The 18,015-nt window shown below is 34.7% G+C and overlaps 1 protein-coding gene across 1 annotated transcript in view; it reads right to left on the bottom strand.

Annotated features, from left to right (window-relative positions):
• Positions 1-3,854: 3,854 nt before the first annotated feature.
• The window catches only part of SPAG6 (sperm associated antigen 6), a 62,325-nt gene continuing 48,164 nt past the window's right edge, over positions 3,855-18,015 (bottom strand). The window contains exons 8-10 of the mRNA XM_057732509.1: positions 12,911-13,027; positions 8,896-9,041; positions 3,855-3,924 (exon numbers count right to left, since the gene is read on the bottom strand). Coding sequence (XP_057588492.1) covers positions 3,855-3,924; positions 8,896-9,041; positions 12,911-13,027 — 333 coding nt within the window. The remainder of the gene's footprint in view (positions 3,925-8,895; positions 9,042-12,910; positions 13,028-18,015) is intronic.

Genomic DNA, 18,015 nt, shown 5'->3' with positions numbered 1-18,015 from the left:
CCCATGTGGGATTTTAATTACTCAGACATCTGTTTAGCGAAGTGTATACTAAATAGGGATCAAATACAGAGATCAAATTATGTGGGGAGGAGAGTGGAGATGACATTCATGACTCAGAAAGGAGAGCTAACGGCCAGGGGAAAATCAATCCCGGCTTTACATCTCACCAACAGAGAAGCAATTATTTTAGATGTGGGGCTGGTTAGCATCCTAGGTCATGAATTTAATTAAATAACCCTCAAGTGGCAGAAAACAGAACAAACCACTGTATTTAACTATCAGTAGGACATGCTGCAAATCAATGGCCCAAATTCCTCCTCTTCTTCTTCCCTCCTTACAGCTGTCAGTGACAAAACAAGGTAAAATAAACTAATAGTTCATGTAACAACATGGATGGACTTGGAGGGCATTATGCTATGTGAAATAAGTCAGACAAAGACAAATACTGTATCACTTATATGTGGAATATAAAAAAATAAAGAAATAAATATAACAAAGCAGAAACAGACTCACAGATACAGTGGTTACCAGTGGGCAGAGGGAAAGGAGGAGGGGCAAGTCAGGGGTAGGGAATTAAAAGGCACAAATTACCATGCATAAAATAAATAAGCTACAAGGATATATTATACAGTGCAGGAAATATAGCCAATATTTTATAATAACTTTAAATGGAATATAATCTATAGAATTACTGAATCACTACGTTGTACACCTGAAACTAATATAACATTGTAAATCAACTATACAATTAAAAAATAATTAAAATAAAAACAAGTTTAAACCTAAAAAATGTCCAAAGTGCCTTAACCAATGGGTAAATACAATAGTTACAATTAAGACTGTCATTTGATCCTTTTAATCTCTGAAATAGAAGAGCTACAAATCGGTATTTTCTACACAGTGAATTTTGTGGCAAAATAAGCCACAGTATACACAAGCCTCAACATTTGCTAGCACCTAACTTAATCAAAGTTAGATGATTTGAAAACACAACAGACAAATCCTTCATGCTCTCAAGGTCAGTTTCTAAATTTGACATCTTAGATTGGAGGTGGCCTTACCCAGGAATTTAAGGTCAGGGTTTATGAATTTAAGGAAAGGGTCAGAGATTTGAAAACACAACAGACAAATCCTTCATTCTTTCAAGGTTAGTTTCTAAACCTGACATCTTGGATTGGAGATGGCCTCATCCAGGAATTTAAGGTCAGGGTTTATGTTAAGCAGGACCTCAAATCAAATTTAGAAACAAGCAAATCTTTAATCCTGTCTTTAAGGGGACAGTTTGAGAGGAAAGGTTAGAAAAACAGGTCAACCTCCTGTAAATATGAAGTTGTCATTTGTTTTTACATACTGCATGAAATATGCCTATTTGGTGTTCAGTGTCTTGTGCCTATTTTACTCCATGTGTCTGGGCAAATGTGTTTATATTAGAAAACTCCATGCGGGCAGGAAATTTAGCTTTTCTTTATCATAAATCATCTGGAATAAACTCCACTTATCTAGGAGTATGGGGCCTGGTGTGCCCAATTGCTGGCCAAAATGTGTAATCTGTCATTGCCCATAAATCACATATTGGTTTGCACAGAATGGAACAGTTTATAAAACTGTTACATGCATCATTGCAAGTTATCTTCATAAGCATCTTATGAGTCAGCTGAGCAGGTATTATCACCCTTACTATTTAACAGACATGACTAGAACTCAAACTTTCACTGTCTCCTTCTGGGCACCACTGATACACACCTATTTCCACAACAGGTGAACTGAATGAATAATAATAAGGTTTAACTAATAATAAGATTCAACCATTATATTCCTGAAGTCATAAAAATAAATTGTTGTTCATGTAAGCTAAATGAGGTACCCTAGTGAGAGCTGCATTTTAAATAAACTGCAGGGGGCAGGGAGGGGAGGCAGAGGATTCAAATTGACAAAATTCAAACCGGGGGTGAAAATGACAAAGAATACCATCAGTGAGAGATACTTTTTTTCCTCTAGCACACATAGAAAATATTTTTTTAAAAGTCTCAGACTTATCAAAGAATAAAGAAAGCTTCATTATGTCAAGAAACATTTCATAGCATACATTTTCCAAATTGCATATGAACAACTTAAAGCATGCATCCAAATTCCACTAAATATTTTATTTTTCTTAGTTTAAAACTATTTGATAAGTGTGAAATGATTTAAGAAGTGAAAAATTTCAAATACAACATACAATAGCAAGAAATACATAATAAGAAATTCACCATTCCCATAACATTTGAGGAAGTCTTACGGCAGATAGACTAGTTTCTGTCATTATTAATGAAGAAAGATGGAAACCACCTTTATTTTCTCAGCTTGTTAAAAGGTTCATAAGAGAAGCTGGGCAGAGAGGAAGGAGAGAAAGGGAAGCTACAAAACTGAGGATAAAGATTACATTTTCTTAGGCAATAGATCTAAGAGATCACTGCAAGGAAATAAAATAGGCCCAAAAAGTATTAAAAAGTCAAACTGCAGGCAATTCTAGAATGATACTAGGCAAAAAGAAATGGGATAATCTTGGGTATGATGAAATTTAAAAAGATACAGCAAAGCTATGTACTGTTAGGAAATGATGACAGAGATAAATCCAGAAAAATACCAAAAATAAATGGGTAGTTTTCTTCTGAGAGGGAGAAAAAAAAGAGCCCAAGAAGGATATCTGAAGGCCAACCAGATTGGAAACACTGTGTCCAAGGGGCTCTCTGTTTATCATTTACATCCTCTCCAGGCCTCCAGGGGAGATCACTGTAAGGAATGTTCTTTAGATTAAAAAAAAGACACACACATGCCAACTAACCAAGACTCCCCAGTCTAATCACATATTCCCCAAGGTCAGAAACACTACATAGGAAAAATGAAAAGGACAATTTTAATGCTGTTTTTATTTAAAATTTTATCACAACTCCCTCTTATCACCCTTTCAGCTCTGTTTGTGAAAATGCATGTAAAGTCTGAGTCACACGGTATTCTTCTCTAATTTTTCCTTAAATCCCCCCAAATCTGACTTTTGAAACCTGGGAATGTGAAGCTAGGACAAGAGAACACTGAGGACCCAATTTATTTGCTCACTTCCTTGTTTATTCTTGAGCAGGGCTAGACTAAGAAGAAACCTTTCAATGAAAATGGAAAGTATGTCTGCAATAGTATAATGCGTAATATTGATTTCTACCCTGCCCAGCCCCAGGAAAGGTAAGGAACAGTTTAGGTAGGCTAAGAAGAGAGTTTAGAAAGCTTAGGATGAAGAGGAGACTTCCTAAATTCTTAGGAAAACCTGGCGGGTCATCCATAGATTCCATGTGTTCGGCTAACATATTTGTGTACCCAGCATCAGTATGTCTTTCAAATGCTCTGTACTTTGTCATCAGTGTCCTCTTTCAGCTGGTACTTCCCTTGGATATCCCTGTTGTGGAATTTGCAAGGCCAGTCTTCCTTGCCTGTGCCAATGAGGAATTGGCAAAATAATTAAGAGGTTTTGAACACCATCTTTCATCTATATCTAGTTGGAAGTGTGTGTGTGTGTGTGTGTGTTTGTGTGTGTGTGTGTGTGTGTGTGTGGTCTTCAATGCAACAACAGCAAATGCCTTAAGAGCCTTTAATGTCTTTTTTAAATTTACCTTTAGAGCAAATCCTATGCAAATGAACATGAATAGTTCCTCATATATTCAAGCCACTAATTTTTAAAGTAGTACATAAACTTAGAAAATATCCAAAGGTTTTTCACATTGAATACATTTTGAATGTATTTAGTTCAAATATTTAGAAAGAACTTTAACAACTGTCATTCATAAATACTCTGCTGTGAATTCGAGTATAAAAGGTAACTTTGCTCAGTTAGTAAGTGGTTGATAGCTGTCCACTCTCTGCAGAAGAGTATCTGAATATCCAGGGGAATAATACCTGAAAAAGAAAATTTTCTATTAGATCTTTGTGAAAAGATTCAGCACAGTAGGCACAAAAGATTCAATGTAAGATATTTATCTGAAATAGTTCTCTGAGTGAAACCTCTAATACCGTGACCACTTATGCTCCAGGAATGCTTTGCGCATGAGATGAGAGATGATCAAGGAAGAGAAACAGCAGCTCATGAGACTGTGCCAGGCAAATAGCAAAACATTTAAGGGATAACAATGCAATGGCAAAGAAGGGGTATTTTCAAAGCCAGGAAATTGGACCCAGTGACAATATTTTATTACAGAGATGTTGTTTTCATTACATCAAGTGACTGATGTTGCTTTCGTGATCATAGCTAATAGGTTTTTTTTTTTATAAGTTAGGCAACACAGTCTACCATTACTAATCAACTTCTGCATTCTGACTGCCTTACAGATTATTCTCAATGTATGTTTTAATGCGATCTGGCCACACATAAAAACAAAAATTTCTGGGAGTATAATTCACATTAAACAACTGTTTAATAAATAGTTTACAAATACTTCATGATACAAAGCTAGGAAATAAATAATTTTCATTGGTTTTGGGCATCTATAGTACTATAAATTTACATTTATAAATTTATTGTTTTATAAAATATATAGTATAAAAGTATTATACATATTGATTAATACATTGTGAGATGCTTCATATACCATGAAAAGAATTTATATGCATATAAAAGTAAGTCAAATAAAATTTGCCAGACATACAATAAATGGATAAAAAATCAAGTAAGTGTAATTTAAAATTTTCCAAAACACTCAAAATTATTAAACCTCCTAAGGTGTTTTCTCCAGATAAAACCTAATGTTCAAGACTTGCTTCATCCTTTGTTAATTTATCATCAGATGCCTGACTTAAAAACTCATAATTTATATTACATTAATTGCTTCCACAATTTGTCAAGTTAACATGAATAAAACAGAGCTATGTTTTCTCAATAGCGTGCTTATAGGCAGTCACAGATAAACAGAAACATACACACATACAGAAAGAGCTACCTTAAAGAATGTTTCTCCACCAAAGGCCTCCTTCCCTGGAAAAAAATTGTCCCTCAACAGTGAGTCTCTTCAAATTATCCCTAGACCGAGGAAGTTATGGCTATTTCTGAGTTAGTCACAAATTTTAAGCAGGCCTCCCCTTTGTGGTCTTTTAAATGTTTTAGACACGAGGTAGGTACTTCTATAGAAATGGTAAAAAGTGGATTTAGAAAAACCAAAACTTTAAAAATTGTGCTGTTTCATACTGTAGCCACTAGCTACATGTGGCTCTTGAGCCCTAGAAATATGACTGAGGAACAGAATTTTTATATTTAATTTTAATTAAAAACATTAATAACTGATATTCGATTCAGTTATTGGAAAAGTTTTAGGTGTGTTTGGAACAACTTGTAAATCTGCTTTTTCAACTGTAAACTTTACATAATCTAAATACAGATCATGTATTTCCAATGAAATTTAATATCAACTGAGATGTACTAGGAGTGATAAAATACCTACCAGATTTCAAAAACTTAGTATAAAAAATGTAAAATAGCTCATTAATAGTTTCTATATTGATTACAAATTGAAATGATAAAACAGATATATTGGGCTAACAAAAATATATCATTAATATTTATTTACCATTTCATTTTACTTTTTAAAATGTGGCTACCAGAAAATTTGAAATGACATATGTGGCTCACTTTATATTTCTATTGGACAGTACTGCTTTAAAATAAAGGTCCCCAATAAATCAATTAGGATCTACCTATAATTTGTAAGGTTTTACCTGGCTAATTGCCAAGCTAATTGCCACTGCATAGCTCTCCCCACAGGGACCTCAGAGATGCCACAATCTCCAGGATTCCCCACAGGGACGGAAATGTGCTCAGAACTTATACTCCTCACGCCCTCAGCAGGGTATACATTTATCACTACCTAACCTCTCTAAACGCACACAAACCTAGTATGTATCTCAGTGTATAGACCCATAAATAAGTACAGCAAGTTATCCATTAACTGTCAGAAACCCCATTCCAGCTAGAATCTGTCTGGTGCTAAGGAATTCAAAAGTAGCTTCTCATCAGGAAAAAGTTTGGAATCTCTACCTTAGCAATTAAAAGCAATTTAAATCTAATCAGAACAATCTTTATTTATGTCTTTTATATTTGGAAAAATGAAAGAAATATTTGCTTGATATGCATTTATCATCAAAACAAATAATGAAAAGATAAGTGGCCAAGTGCTGCTACATAAATTTCTCCAGTATTATTATAATGTTAAATTTGATCTAGCTAATAGTGTGATTTAACTTGGATAGAAAAAAGAACAAGAATAATATGTCTTGGGCTTCCTAGGTGGCGCAATGGGTAAGAATCCACCTGCCAATGCAGGGGACATGGGTTCAAGCCCTGCCCCAGGAAGATACCACATGCTGTGGAGCAACTAAGCCCGTGTGCCACAACTATTGAGCCTGTGCTCTAGAGCCCATGAGCCACAACTATTGAGCCCATGTGCTGCAACTACTGAAGCCCACGCGCCTAGAGCCCGTGATCTGTAACAAGAAAGGCCACCGCAATGAGAAGCCTGTGTACCACAACGAAGAGTAGCCCCCGCTTTCTGTAACTAGAGAAAGCCCGTGTGCAGCAACAAAGACCCAACACACCAATTAAATAAATAAATAAATAAATTTATTTTAAAAAAAGAATAATATATCTTGATGTAGGTCTGTTAGCGTTCATCTTGTTTGGGACCCTCCTGTACCTGGATATCTGTTTCCTTGGTGGTGAGAAAATTGGTCAGCTGCATGTAAATCAATGAAGTTAGAACACTCCTTCACACTATACACAAAAATAAACTCAAAATGGCTTAAAGACTTAAGTTTTATTTGAGTATAAGACATGACACCATAAAAATCCTAGAAGAGAACATAGGCAAAACATTTTCTGACATAAATTGTAGCAATGTTTTCTTAGGTCAATCTTCCAAGGCAATAGAAATAAAAGCAAAAATAGACAAATGGGACCTGATCAAACTTATAAGCTTCTGTACAGCAAAGTAACCCATAAACAAAATGAGAGGACAGTCTATGGACTGGGAGAAAATATTCACAAACAATGCAACCAACAAGGGCTTAATTTCCAAAATTTACAAACAGCTCATACAACTCAATAACAAAAAAACCAAACAACCCATCAAAAAATGGGCAGAAGACCTCAACAGACATTTTTCCAAAGAAGACAAACAGATATTCAACAGGCACATGAAAAGATGCTCAACATCGCTAATTATCAAAGAAATGCAAATAAAAACTACAATGAGGTATCACCTCACACTAGTCAGAGTGGCCATCATTAAAAAGTCTAAAAATAACAAATGCTGGAGAGGTTGTGGAGAAAAAAACGCTCCTACATTGTTGATGGGAATGTAAATTGGTGCAGCCACTATGGAAAACAGTATGGAGGTTCCTCAAAAACTAAAAATAGAGCTGCCATATGATCTAGCAATCACACTCTTGGGCATATACCCAGATAAAACTATAATTCAAAAAGTTACATGTACCCCAATGTTCATAGCAGCACTATTTACAATAGCCAAGACATGGAAGCAACCTAAATGTTCATCAACAGATGAATGGATAAAGAAGATGTGGTACATATATACAATGGAATATTACTCAGCCATTAAAAAGAATGAAATAATGCTATTTGCAGCAACATAGATGGACCTAGAGACCATCATACTGAGTGAAGTAAGTCAGACAGGAAAGAGAAATATCATATGATATCACTTATATGTGGAATCTAAAAAGAAATGATACAAATGAACTTATTTACAAAACAAAAACAGACTCACAGGCTTAGAGAATGAATTTATGGTTACTGGGGGGAAGGCATATTTAGGAAGTTTCGGACTGACATGTACACATTGCTATATTTAAAATGGACAATGAAAAAGAACCTACTGTATAGCACAAAGAATTCTGTTCAATATTATGTAACAACCTAAATGGGAAAAGAATTTGAAAAAGAATAGATATATGTGTATGTATAACTGAATCACTTTACTGTACACCTAAAACTGTCACAACATTGTTAATCAACTATATGCCAATATAAAAGAAAAAAAATTTTAATTGAAGAAAAATAAATAAATAAAAATAAATGAGAATAGTTTATATAACATATAAATTATAACAAATTTTAAACATTGGAATTTATATTCTCTAATATTAATTAAGAGAAAATAAGAAATGAGTGTAGTATTAGAAAAATATAGATAAATATAGACTTTAATTCTGCATGCTTTGTGGAAATTTTTCAAGATTCAGTTGTTTAATAATTCTATCTGTGCTTGATAACTTTGCTTTTATTTATTTGGAGTTTAGTGGCATAGTTCTCTTTTAGGCTTATAGGACTGAGGCTTAGGTTTAATGCTCTGCAAATCAACCTCATTAAAAAATTAATCTTAAAAATAGCTTTCTGCTACATTACTATGAAGCACCTGTATTTCATAAAAAACATTGTTTTTTAAATATAGACAGTAACTTTCTTTTTGCCATTCAACATCTCTTTTCTATTTGTAATACTCTCATTGATATGAATGTGAGCTTAAGGCAGAGAAATAATATGCAGGGAACTATGAAAATGAGGCTCTTTCTAAATCAGGTTCATATTAAAGATTGTTAATTTACTTTGAATTGTATTTGGGTACGCTTTAGTAAAGCATGTATTAAATTAGTACAGAAACGTCTCAAATGACATTCCAGTTTGATTTGAAAATGTATGTGTCAATCAGAACATCATTAATTTGAGGGATAAAAGAGACCAAGAGAGAAATGGAAGTATGTGCTATTTCAAAGTCCACATTTTGACACTGGATATAAAATCTAGGTTTGAGAACAGAAAAACTGCATTATAATTTTGACCTTCTCAAAGTCCATTTTTCCCACCTTACTATTTCTTCTGGGTAACAGTTGTTAATACTGTTGATGTATTCTTGAAGGAGAGATCCAGGTTCTGCCTTTATCTCTTGAACCTTTTTAAGACCACCACTTGTTACAAAAAGTCGTCGAGCTTTGCTATCATGTGGTAGCACCTTGAAAAGTGAAGCACATAAAAATGTCAGCTTTTCCTTTTCCAAGTTGGATTTTTACTACTGAAAGGCAATAATACATCTGAGGAAATGTAAAAGAGAATTTATGTCCAATATACCTGTAACATAATGAGCCTAAATTTGCTGATGATTAGAAGTAAAATGCAGCCTTTTTAGAAATGTATTAACTTTTTATGCTGTGGTGGTGGAACAAAGGCAATGAACAGGAGCAAAGATAATGGAGATCCACTCATATACGCACAAGGAAAAGCAGTATCTGTCTTTGCTTACACAAACTCAAGGTCTCTCCAAGTCGTTAACAAGGCACAGAGGGCCTTCTGTGACTTAGGTCCTAAATAACCTCTCCAGCGTCCTTCCCTACCAACCACTATGCTAAATTTTGTTTCAATAACCTCAAAGAGTGTGTCTGAACCATTTCTTGCCTTTGCTTATGCTGTTTCCTTTTCCTAGAATGCCCTTGCACCCTCCACACACCTCCTCCATTACTTGGCTAACTCTTGCTTATCTTTTGTTTTTTTTTTGGCCATGCCACATGGTATGCAGGATCTTAGTTCCCCAACCAGGGATCAAACCCATGTCCCCTGCAGTGGAAGCTGGACCACCAGGGAATTCCCACTGTAGCTTATCTTTTAAGATTCAGCTCAGATGTCACCTCCTTTAAGAAACTTTCTCTGGGACACCCCTACTCTCTTTTCCCAGGATGAGTTGGGTACTTTTCTTCTCTCATGGCATTCTGTTAAACCCCTATCAGTGCACTTGCCACATACTATTTTAATTATTAGTTTATGTGTCTGTCACACTTAAATGTCATTGACGATAGAAACTATTCATTTACTCATCCATTCATTTCTCTAGTGCCTGGTGCCTAATGGATGCTCAATAAATATTTAGGAAGTAAAAGAACACACTAAGGAGTAGGCAGAGAAAGGAAACTGAGGAGGTGTTAGAGACAGAAGAAAAACCAGGGAAGTAAAGATCAAAAAAATCTAAGATTTTAAGAAGCAACCAATGAGAACTAAATAAAGTAACTGGGTTTAAAGACAATGGATGTTAGTGTGTTGAAAGAAAAGAGCCAGTGGAGGTGAAGAAGTTAATTATGAAAGACAGCATGACCACCAGACAAGGAACAGACAAGGAAGGTCCTGGCAGGTAGGAGTAGGGGTTCTTGCTTTCTTCCTTCCGTGGTCACTGCTAAAAATTCCCTCTAACAGAAACACCCTTTCTTTCTTCCTCCATTCTTACTCTTTCTTTAAAAGACCAGCTTTCTTTCACTTGTACTTCTTCCATTGAAGTCCTCTCTGAATATCTCAGATTACATTCACTTATTCCTTCTCAATTTTTTTTAACGTTTATCATGAAATCTAGCACATTGAAGTGTTTTCTGATTGTTTCATCTGGTCCCCCAGCTTGATCATAAAGTTCCTTGAAAAAGAACTTGGTCTTATTCTTTTTTGTCCATCCCTTAATGTTTAACAGAGTGCTGGGTACATGCAGCCATTTTAAATACTTAAAACTACAAAAGGATCTTGCTAATAGAATGATAATAAACATCAACTGGGCAATAAAAGATGACACTAGCGTGTATTTCTAAAAATGGAAAAGCCTATAGATGTGTCAGTTTTAAATACTTTGTTTAGCCTGGAGAGTTTTTATTACCTCCTACCTGTCTGCAGCCACACGAAGTTAATATCCTTTTACCTTCTGCCTTTCTTTCCCATCTCTTTTCTAGTGCTCTGGATCCTTAGATTAAGAAAATGCAAAATTCTGCCTGAAGAAATATTCCCAAAGGCACATTTATAAGAGTATGTGATATGCAGTATTGTCTTTATTTTATCTTGGCTGTCTAACTTCCACAAATCCCACCAATTTACTTTTTTAAAAAAATTTATTTATGTTTTTGGGCCACGTTTGGGTCTTCTTTGCTGTGCCATGGGCTTTTTCTAGTTGTGGTGAGCGTGGGCTACTCTTCGTTGCAGAGCACGGGCTCTAGGCTCACAGGCTTCAGTAGTTGCAGCACACAGGCTCAGTAGTTGTGGCTTGTAGGCTCTAGACTACAGACTCACTAGTTGTGGTGCACAGGCTTAGTTGCTCCACGGCATGTGGGATCTTCCCGGCCCATGTCCCCTGCATTGGCAGGCAGATTTTTAACCACTGCACCACCACAGTAGTTCCCCCACTAATTTACTTTAAAAGTGACTTATTTTGAACTCAGTTCAGGCTAGTGTTCATTTTCATAGCAAGTTCGATAAAACTACAATATCTCACTCCCCATAGCCTAAAATATTAGACAATAAAATGAAGCTTTCAGAAATCATGTCAACCACTCACTTTCAAGAGCTGATGACTCTGCAGATGATCCACTCATCTCTTTACACCCCCTCCCTCTTAGCTGATCAAATTAGCTGGTCACTTTCTTACTTAGCACCCAGAAAACAAAGTTTGATTATTTTCTTAGGAGGAGGAGGACAGAGCATAGGTGTCTGATACACTGAATTGTATCTTGAGGGGGCTTCAGCAACTTAAATCCTTCTACTATCCAGTGACTGTGGTGCTTGAGGGGCAACCAAGCTGTTGGAGATCATGGAAAGGATTCAGAGAACTGAGGGCTGTTAGTAGGCAGTATGATCTTTCAGATGAGTACCTAAAACTGGACCTATTTAGCTGTAGGGCCTAACCTAAACATTACATTGATATACAGTTTTTGTTCATTGTTTGTAGAAATATAGTATACAAACAGTAGTACCTCCTTTACATAGCATTATAACTGACTATTCAAAGGAATTTGGCCCCCCATTTATTTTTACTAATTTTTAAAAATCAGCCTTAACCACTTCTATGTTTCATTTCTTAACTTCTGGGGGTTTTGTGGTTTTTTTTTTTTCTTTTTTTTTTGAGTGCTTAGTACGTACCTGGGATTAAGCTAAACTCTTTATATATAACATCCCGTTAATCTTTACAATGACCCTATAAAATAGGTCCTCTTATTAGCCCCATTTTACGGGTAATCATACTAAGGTTTAGAGAGGTCAAGACTTTGCTAAAGGTATTGCTGCTGGTCAATGGGAAATCCAGGCATCCCCGGTCCAGAGCCTGAGCTCACAGCCATGGTGGGATACTAATTCCAAAGACCCTATTTTCTTAAACCCAACCTCCTGAGCACAATCTGACCAGTCTTTGATAGCTTAGGGTCCGCCTCCCGGCCATCCACGGCTGTGGGAAGGCGCTCACTCTCTCTCGTTTCTGTGGTCAGCAGGCAGTCCCTCTGGCTGAGCCCCTTCCAGCAGCTTGACCTTTCTACCTTACTACCTTGAATCTGCAGATCTAAGAGATATGACAGCCATGTTCATTAAAACTGTTCACAAAAGAAGTCAATAGACTCCAAATGACTGCTGAAAGCATCTCCGGTAAAGTGCATGGACTTTGCAAAAAATATGTCAGTGACTCAAAGACCTTCTTCCTTTTCTTTATAAGATCTTTGCAGTGTTTCCAGATGAGTGAGACTAACAGATACTGGGAAAATTACCAAAAGTTACTTATCAGTATAAATTCTCTGCATTATGAGGCTTTTATATGTTGACTCTTCACTCTCCAAGAACATAAAAAAGGCAATACAGAAGCTGTGAGGAAAATGTGAGGAAGAAGAAAGTGTGAATTATTTGTGTGTGAATTTTATTCACTTATGTTAATTTTATTAACCTATATTACCTTCCCGGTCAATATGACCAGTGAAAGTTAAGTAGTAAAACCCTGCCCCCATCTTACAGAAGAAAACGTTGGCCCAACAGAAGGAACAAGTTAATACCTCATTTTAATCTTCTTCCCCACATCCAGGCGAAGAGAGCATGTCTTACCTTACTGAACTGTCCAACCACATGCTTCAGAATATTGGGAGGAGCATCATACAGAAACGGCTCAAGAGCTGGTAAATAGGTGCATTTTTGTAAGATATTCTTTATCGCTTTTTTACTCTATTGAAATACAAAGCAAAACACATACCAAAGTAAGTAATCAATGAAAGCTTGACAAAAATTTGTGTCTTGTGCTCCTGGAATTTGAAAATGAAATGAAGAGCTTGTGATGAACTTAACTGCTGTTGACAGGTCTACTAATGGGATAGCAGAGATCACATCCACTGAACCATGCAGACAGCTCTATTCCAATTCTAACAGTTACAAGTTGGTGATAGACTGTCAAGTCATTAATCAAGAACTCTAATGACACTAGAAATCCACTGAGCTTTACAATCCTCCATCAACAAATATACTTGATTTTTTACTATAAACTTCTAGATTGGGATGTATACATGATTAATAATCAATTGTATTATCCAGCAAGAGAGAAATATTAATATATTAGTTAATTAAAATTTTGTTTACTTACCAATTTCTGGGTTTGAGATTTTTTAACAACATTACTGAGATATAATTTACACACCATAAATTTACTCATTTTTAAGTGCACAATTCAATGGATTTTTAGTAAATTTACAGAGCTATGCAACTATCACCACAATCTAATTTTAGAACATTTTCATCATCCCCAAAGAAACTTCATGCCCATTTATAGTTACTCCATATTCCTTCCCCCACGTACCTCTGCCAGACCCAGACAATTACTAATCTGCTTCCTGTCTCTATAAATTTGACTTTTCTGGACAACTCATATAAATGGAATCACGTAATGTGTTAACTTTTGAGTCTGGCTTCATTCACTTAGTATAATGTTTCTGAAGTTCATCCATGTTATAGCACATATCAGTGCCTGTTCCTTCCATTACAGGGATTTATCACACTTTATGTCTTCACCAGCTGATGGACATTTTGGTTATTTCTGCTTTGGGCTAATATGAATAATGCTGCTATGAATATTCATATGCAAAGTTTTCTGTAGATGAATCTTTTGGTTTCACCTGGGAAAATGCTGAAGAGTAGAGTTAGTGAGTGGTAGTGGTAAATTTATGTTTGATATTTTGAGAAACTGCCAAACTGTTTCTCAACATGACTGCAACAGTTTACATTTCCACCAGTAATGTAGGAAGGTTCAATTCTCCCTATGATAATCAACACTTGTTATTGTCTGTCTTAATTATAAGTAATTAATTATAATTATAGCCATTCTTGTGGGTGAAGTAATATCTCATTATGGTTTTGATTTGCATTTCTACAGTTACTAATGATACTGAACATCTTTTCATGTGCTGACTGATCATTTGTTGGTGAAATGTCTATTCAAATCTTTTGCCCATTGTTTAGTTGGGTTATTTGTCTTCTTATTATTGAGTTGTAAGAAATCTTTATATATTTTTAATGCAAGTCCTTGCTTGAATATATGATTTGCAAGTAATTTTTCCAAGTCTGTGGCTTGTCTTTTCATTTTCTCAATGATGTCTTCTGAAGCATACATTTTTCATTTTGATGAAACCTAATTTATCAATGCTTTCTTTTATTACTTGTATCATTTCTAAGAAATCAACTCCTAATTTGAGGTTAAAAAGATTTACACCTATGTTTTCTTCTAAGGTTTTATATTCTTAACTCTTATACTTAGATCTGCTATCCATTTTTAGTTAATTCTGGTATATGGTATGAGATAAGGGTCCAAACTAATATTTTTGTCTGAGGGTATAATAATTGTCCTAGTACCATCTGCTGAAAAGATTATCATTTTAACATTAAATTGCCTTTGTGAAAAATCAATTGACTATAAAAGGATCTACTTCATTGGTATATATGTCTTTCTGTAAGCAAATACCATACTATCTTGATTGCTGTAGCTTTATAGTAAGTTTTGAAGTTGGGCAGTGTAGGTCTTTCTTTTTCAAGATTGTTTTGGCTTGTCTGAGTCCTTTGCATTTCTATATGAATTTTAGGATCAGCTTCTCAAGTTCTGGGGGGATAAGAGCCAGCTGGGATTTTGACAGAGATTGTATTGAATATATACATCATTTTCACAATATTGAATTGCCATTTAACAATATTGAATATTCCAATCTGTGAACATGAAATGTCTCTTCATTTATTCAGATCTTCTTTAATTTTTTTCAGCAATGTTTTATAGTTTTCAGTATACAAGTCATATTTCTTTTGTTAAATTTATTCCTAAATATTTTATTCTTTTTGATGCTGTTGTGAATGAAACTATTTTCTTAATCTCATATTTGAATTACTCATTACTAGGATATAGAAATACAATTGATTTTTATATATAGATTTTAGACCTAGAAATTTTGTTGCACTCTTACTAGTTCTAGTATTTGTGTATGTGTGTGTTTGTGTGTATTCCTTAGGATTTTCTACATACAAGATCATGTCATACTTTGGATTTAAAATGTATAAGCCTTTAGAAAATATGCCTTACATTTGGTTGTTTATGGCCAGGGGTGAAATAAAACTGTTTTTACAACTTAATTCTGTGAATTGTACAGAAGTTACATAGGGTCAACAAACCCTTTTATTTACCTACCTCAGGAAATCAAGTAATGTGTTACTTTGAAATAATGAATAAGAGATATGAATTTTGCTAAATGTCACAGCATTTAGCAGCTAGTGTTTATCCTTAGATACGTAATACATGATGATGTGAGAGAAGGAGTTGTGGGCTATCTATTTAGTGCAACTTGAGTTTGAACCTGGTTTTCCTATGAACAAGCATAGCATCTCCAGTTCTACATTCATTAATTTTTCTGTCATTTCTAAAAACTGACTTTAGCCACCCTGATCAAAGCTATTGTAAAAACCACAGTAAGTGACTAGCAATACTATTTTTCTTTTTTTACCTCTTAACAACACACATAAGAATAGTAATTAACAAAAACAAAACTGTCAATTCTAGGCAAACACTTGATGCCACTTCACTTGTTTTTCACAGAAAATGAAAGAAGTAACAAACAATTATTATTCATTGTTGCTTTCCTTAATAAGTGATCTTTAATGAAAAGTGCTCAAAATGAAAAATGTTTCTTATTCAAAAGTTAATTTTATTCTGAAAGCATTCAGACCCAAAGAGCTATAGTTATTTAAATGAGGGGGGGACACAGGAGTAAATCTTCATGACCCTGTGTAAGGCAAAGTCTTCTCAGATATAACTCCAAAGGCACAAGCAGCAAAAGAAAACAAAAATAGACTGATCTTCATTAAATTTTTTTAAATGTGCTATAAACAATACCATCAATAAAGTGATAAGACAGTCCATAGAATGGGAGAAATATTTGTAAATCATGTATCCGATAAGGACCTGTATCCAGAATATATAAAGAACCCTCATAACTCAATAATAAAAAGATAAATAGCCCGATTTTAAAATGGGCAAAGGGTTTGATTAGACATTTCTCCTAAGAAGATATATAAATAGCCAATAAGCACATGAAGAGATTTTCAGCATCATTAGCCATCAGGGAAATGCAAATCAAAACCACAATGAGATACCAACTTACACCCACTAGAATGGCTATAATAAAAAAACAAAGACAATAACTAGTGATGGCAAAAATGTGGAAACATCAGAACCCTCATACATTGCTGGTGGGAATGTAAAATGGTATAGTCACATTGGAAAACAGTTTGGCAGTTCCTCAAAATGTTAAAAAGAGTTATCATATGACCTAGCAATTCCATTCCTAGGTATATACCCAAGAGAAATTAAAACATACGTCCACACAAAAACTTGTACAATGATGTTCACAGCAGCATTATTTATCATAGTTAAAGAGGAGAAACAACCCAATGTCCAAGCAGTGAACAGAAAAACAAAATGTGGTATCTCAATACAATGGAATATTATTTGGCAATTAAAAGGAACAAAATATTGATATATGCTATAACACGGATGAACCTTGAAACTTACACTAAATGAGAGAAGCCAGGCACAGAAGGCCACATATATTATATGGTTCCATTTAAATGAAATGTCCAGAAGAGGCAAATCCCCAAAGACAGATAGTAAATTAATGGTTCCCTGGGGCTAGGCAGGAAGGATATGGAGTGACTACTAATGGGAGAATGAAAATGTTCTAAAATTAGACTGTGGTGATGATTGCACCTGTGAAGATACTAAAACCATTGAATTGTATAGTTTAAATGGGTAAATTATATGGTATATGAGTTATACTTCAATAAAGCTGCTAAAAATAAAGGGGAACAACCAAGACAATAGGAATATAATAATTAAATCAAATAATTATCTTAGAAATAGTTTTATAACCATTCAAATGCCAAACTAAGATGACATATTTTGATATGATACTTCTGAATCAAAACAAATGAAAATGCACTTGCCTGAATATTTTCAAAATATATGTAGGTAAGCTGATTATATAAAAGATTTTCTTTTTCAGTTTTTATAAGGTATTTGAAATTACATAGGTGCAGATATCAAGGCTGTGTGAAAATGTGTAAGAAATTCCAAGGGGCCACTCTTTGGCTCTCTCTCCTGGATCAGAACCAATTAGAGAATGCTTACAGAAGCTGACATGCCTTTGGGACAAAATGAACTTCAACAGGGCCTTATAATTTGAAAGCTGCTACAGAGTAACAAATGAGAAACACCATTAGACAGTTCCTAAAGCTCTTGGATACATTTTCCCTACTGAGATAGTGTCAAATCAAACAGACTTGGACTTTCACTCTAAAGCCTTTAAAACAACAACTGATAGAAATCCAAGAGACCTTGGGGAAGGGAAAAAAAAAGGAATGATTAAGTCTCTAGAATAAGAAAATATTTGGATGGATTTAAAGTCTTGGAAAGATTGTCAACAGGATAATGATTGACAAATCACTTTTAATTTAACACCCACTGTATTTCCTGAAAATAAATATTATATTAAATAAAGGCTGAATTAACCTTCTATTAGTAAACCTTAATGTTTTAACAAAACCACCTTTGTTAAACTAATACAAGATAAAAATTATCTGACTTCAGAAAGTAAAGTTATCAAACATCACGCTCGTGATATTTATAC

Source organism: Hippopotamus amphibius, chromosome 4, assembly GCF_030028045.1.
Source record: "Hippopotamus amphibius kiboko isolate mHipAmp2 chromosome 4, mHipAmp2.hap2, whole genome shotgun sequence".
NCBI lineage: Eukaryota > Metazoa > Chordata > Mammalia > Artiodactyla > Hippopotamidae > Hippopotamus > Hippopotamus amphibius.
Note: the sequence above shows the minus strand (reverse complement) of the source record. Positions and strands in the feature narration are given on the sequence as shown.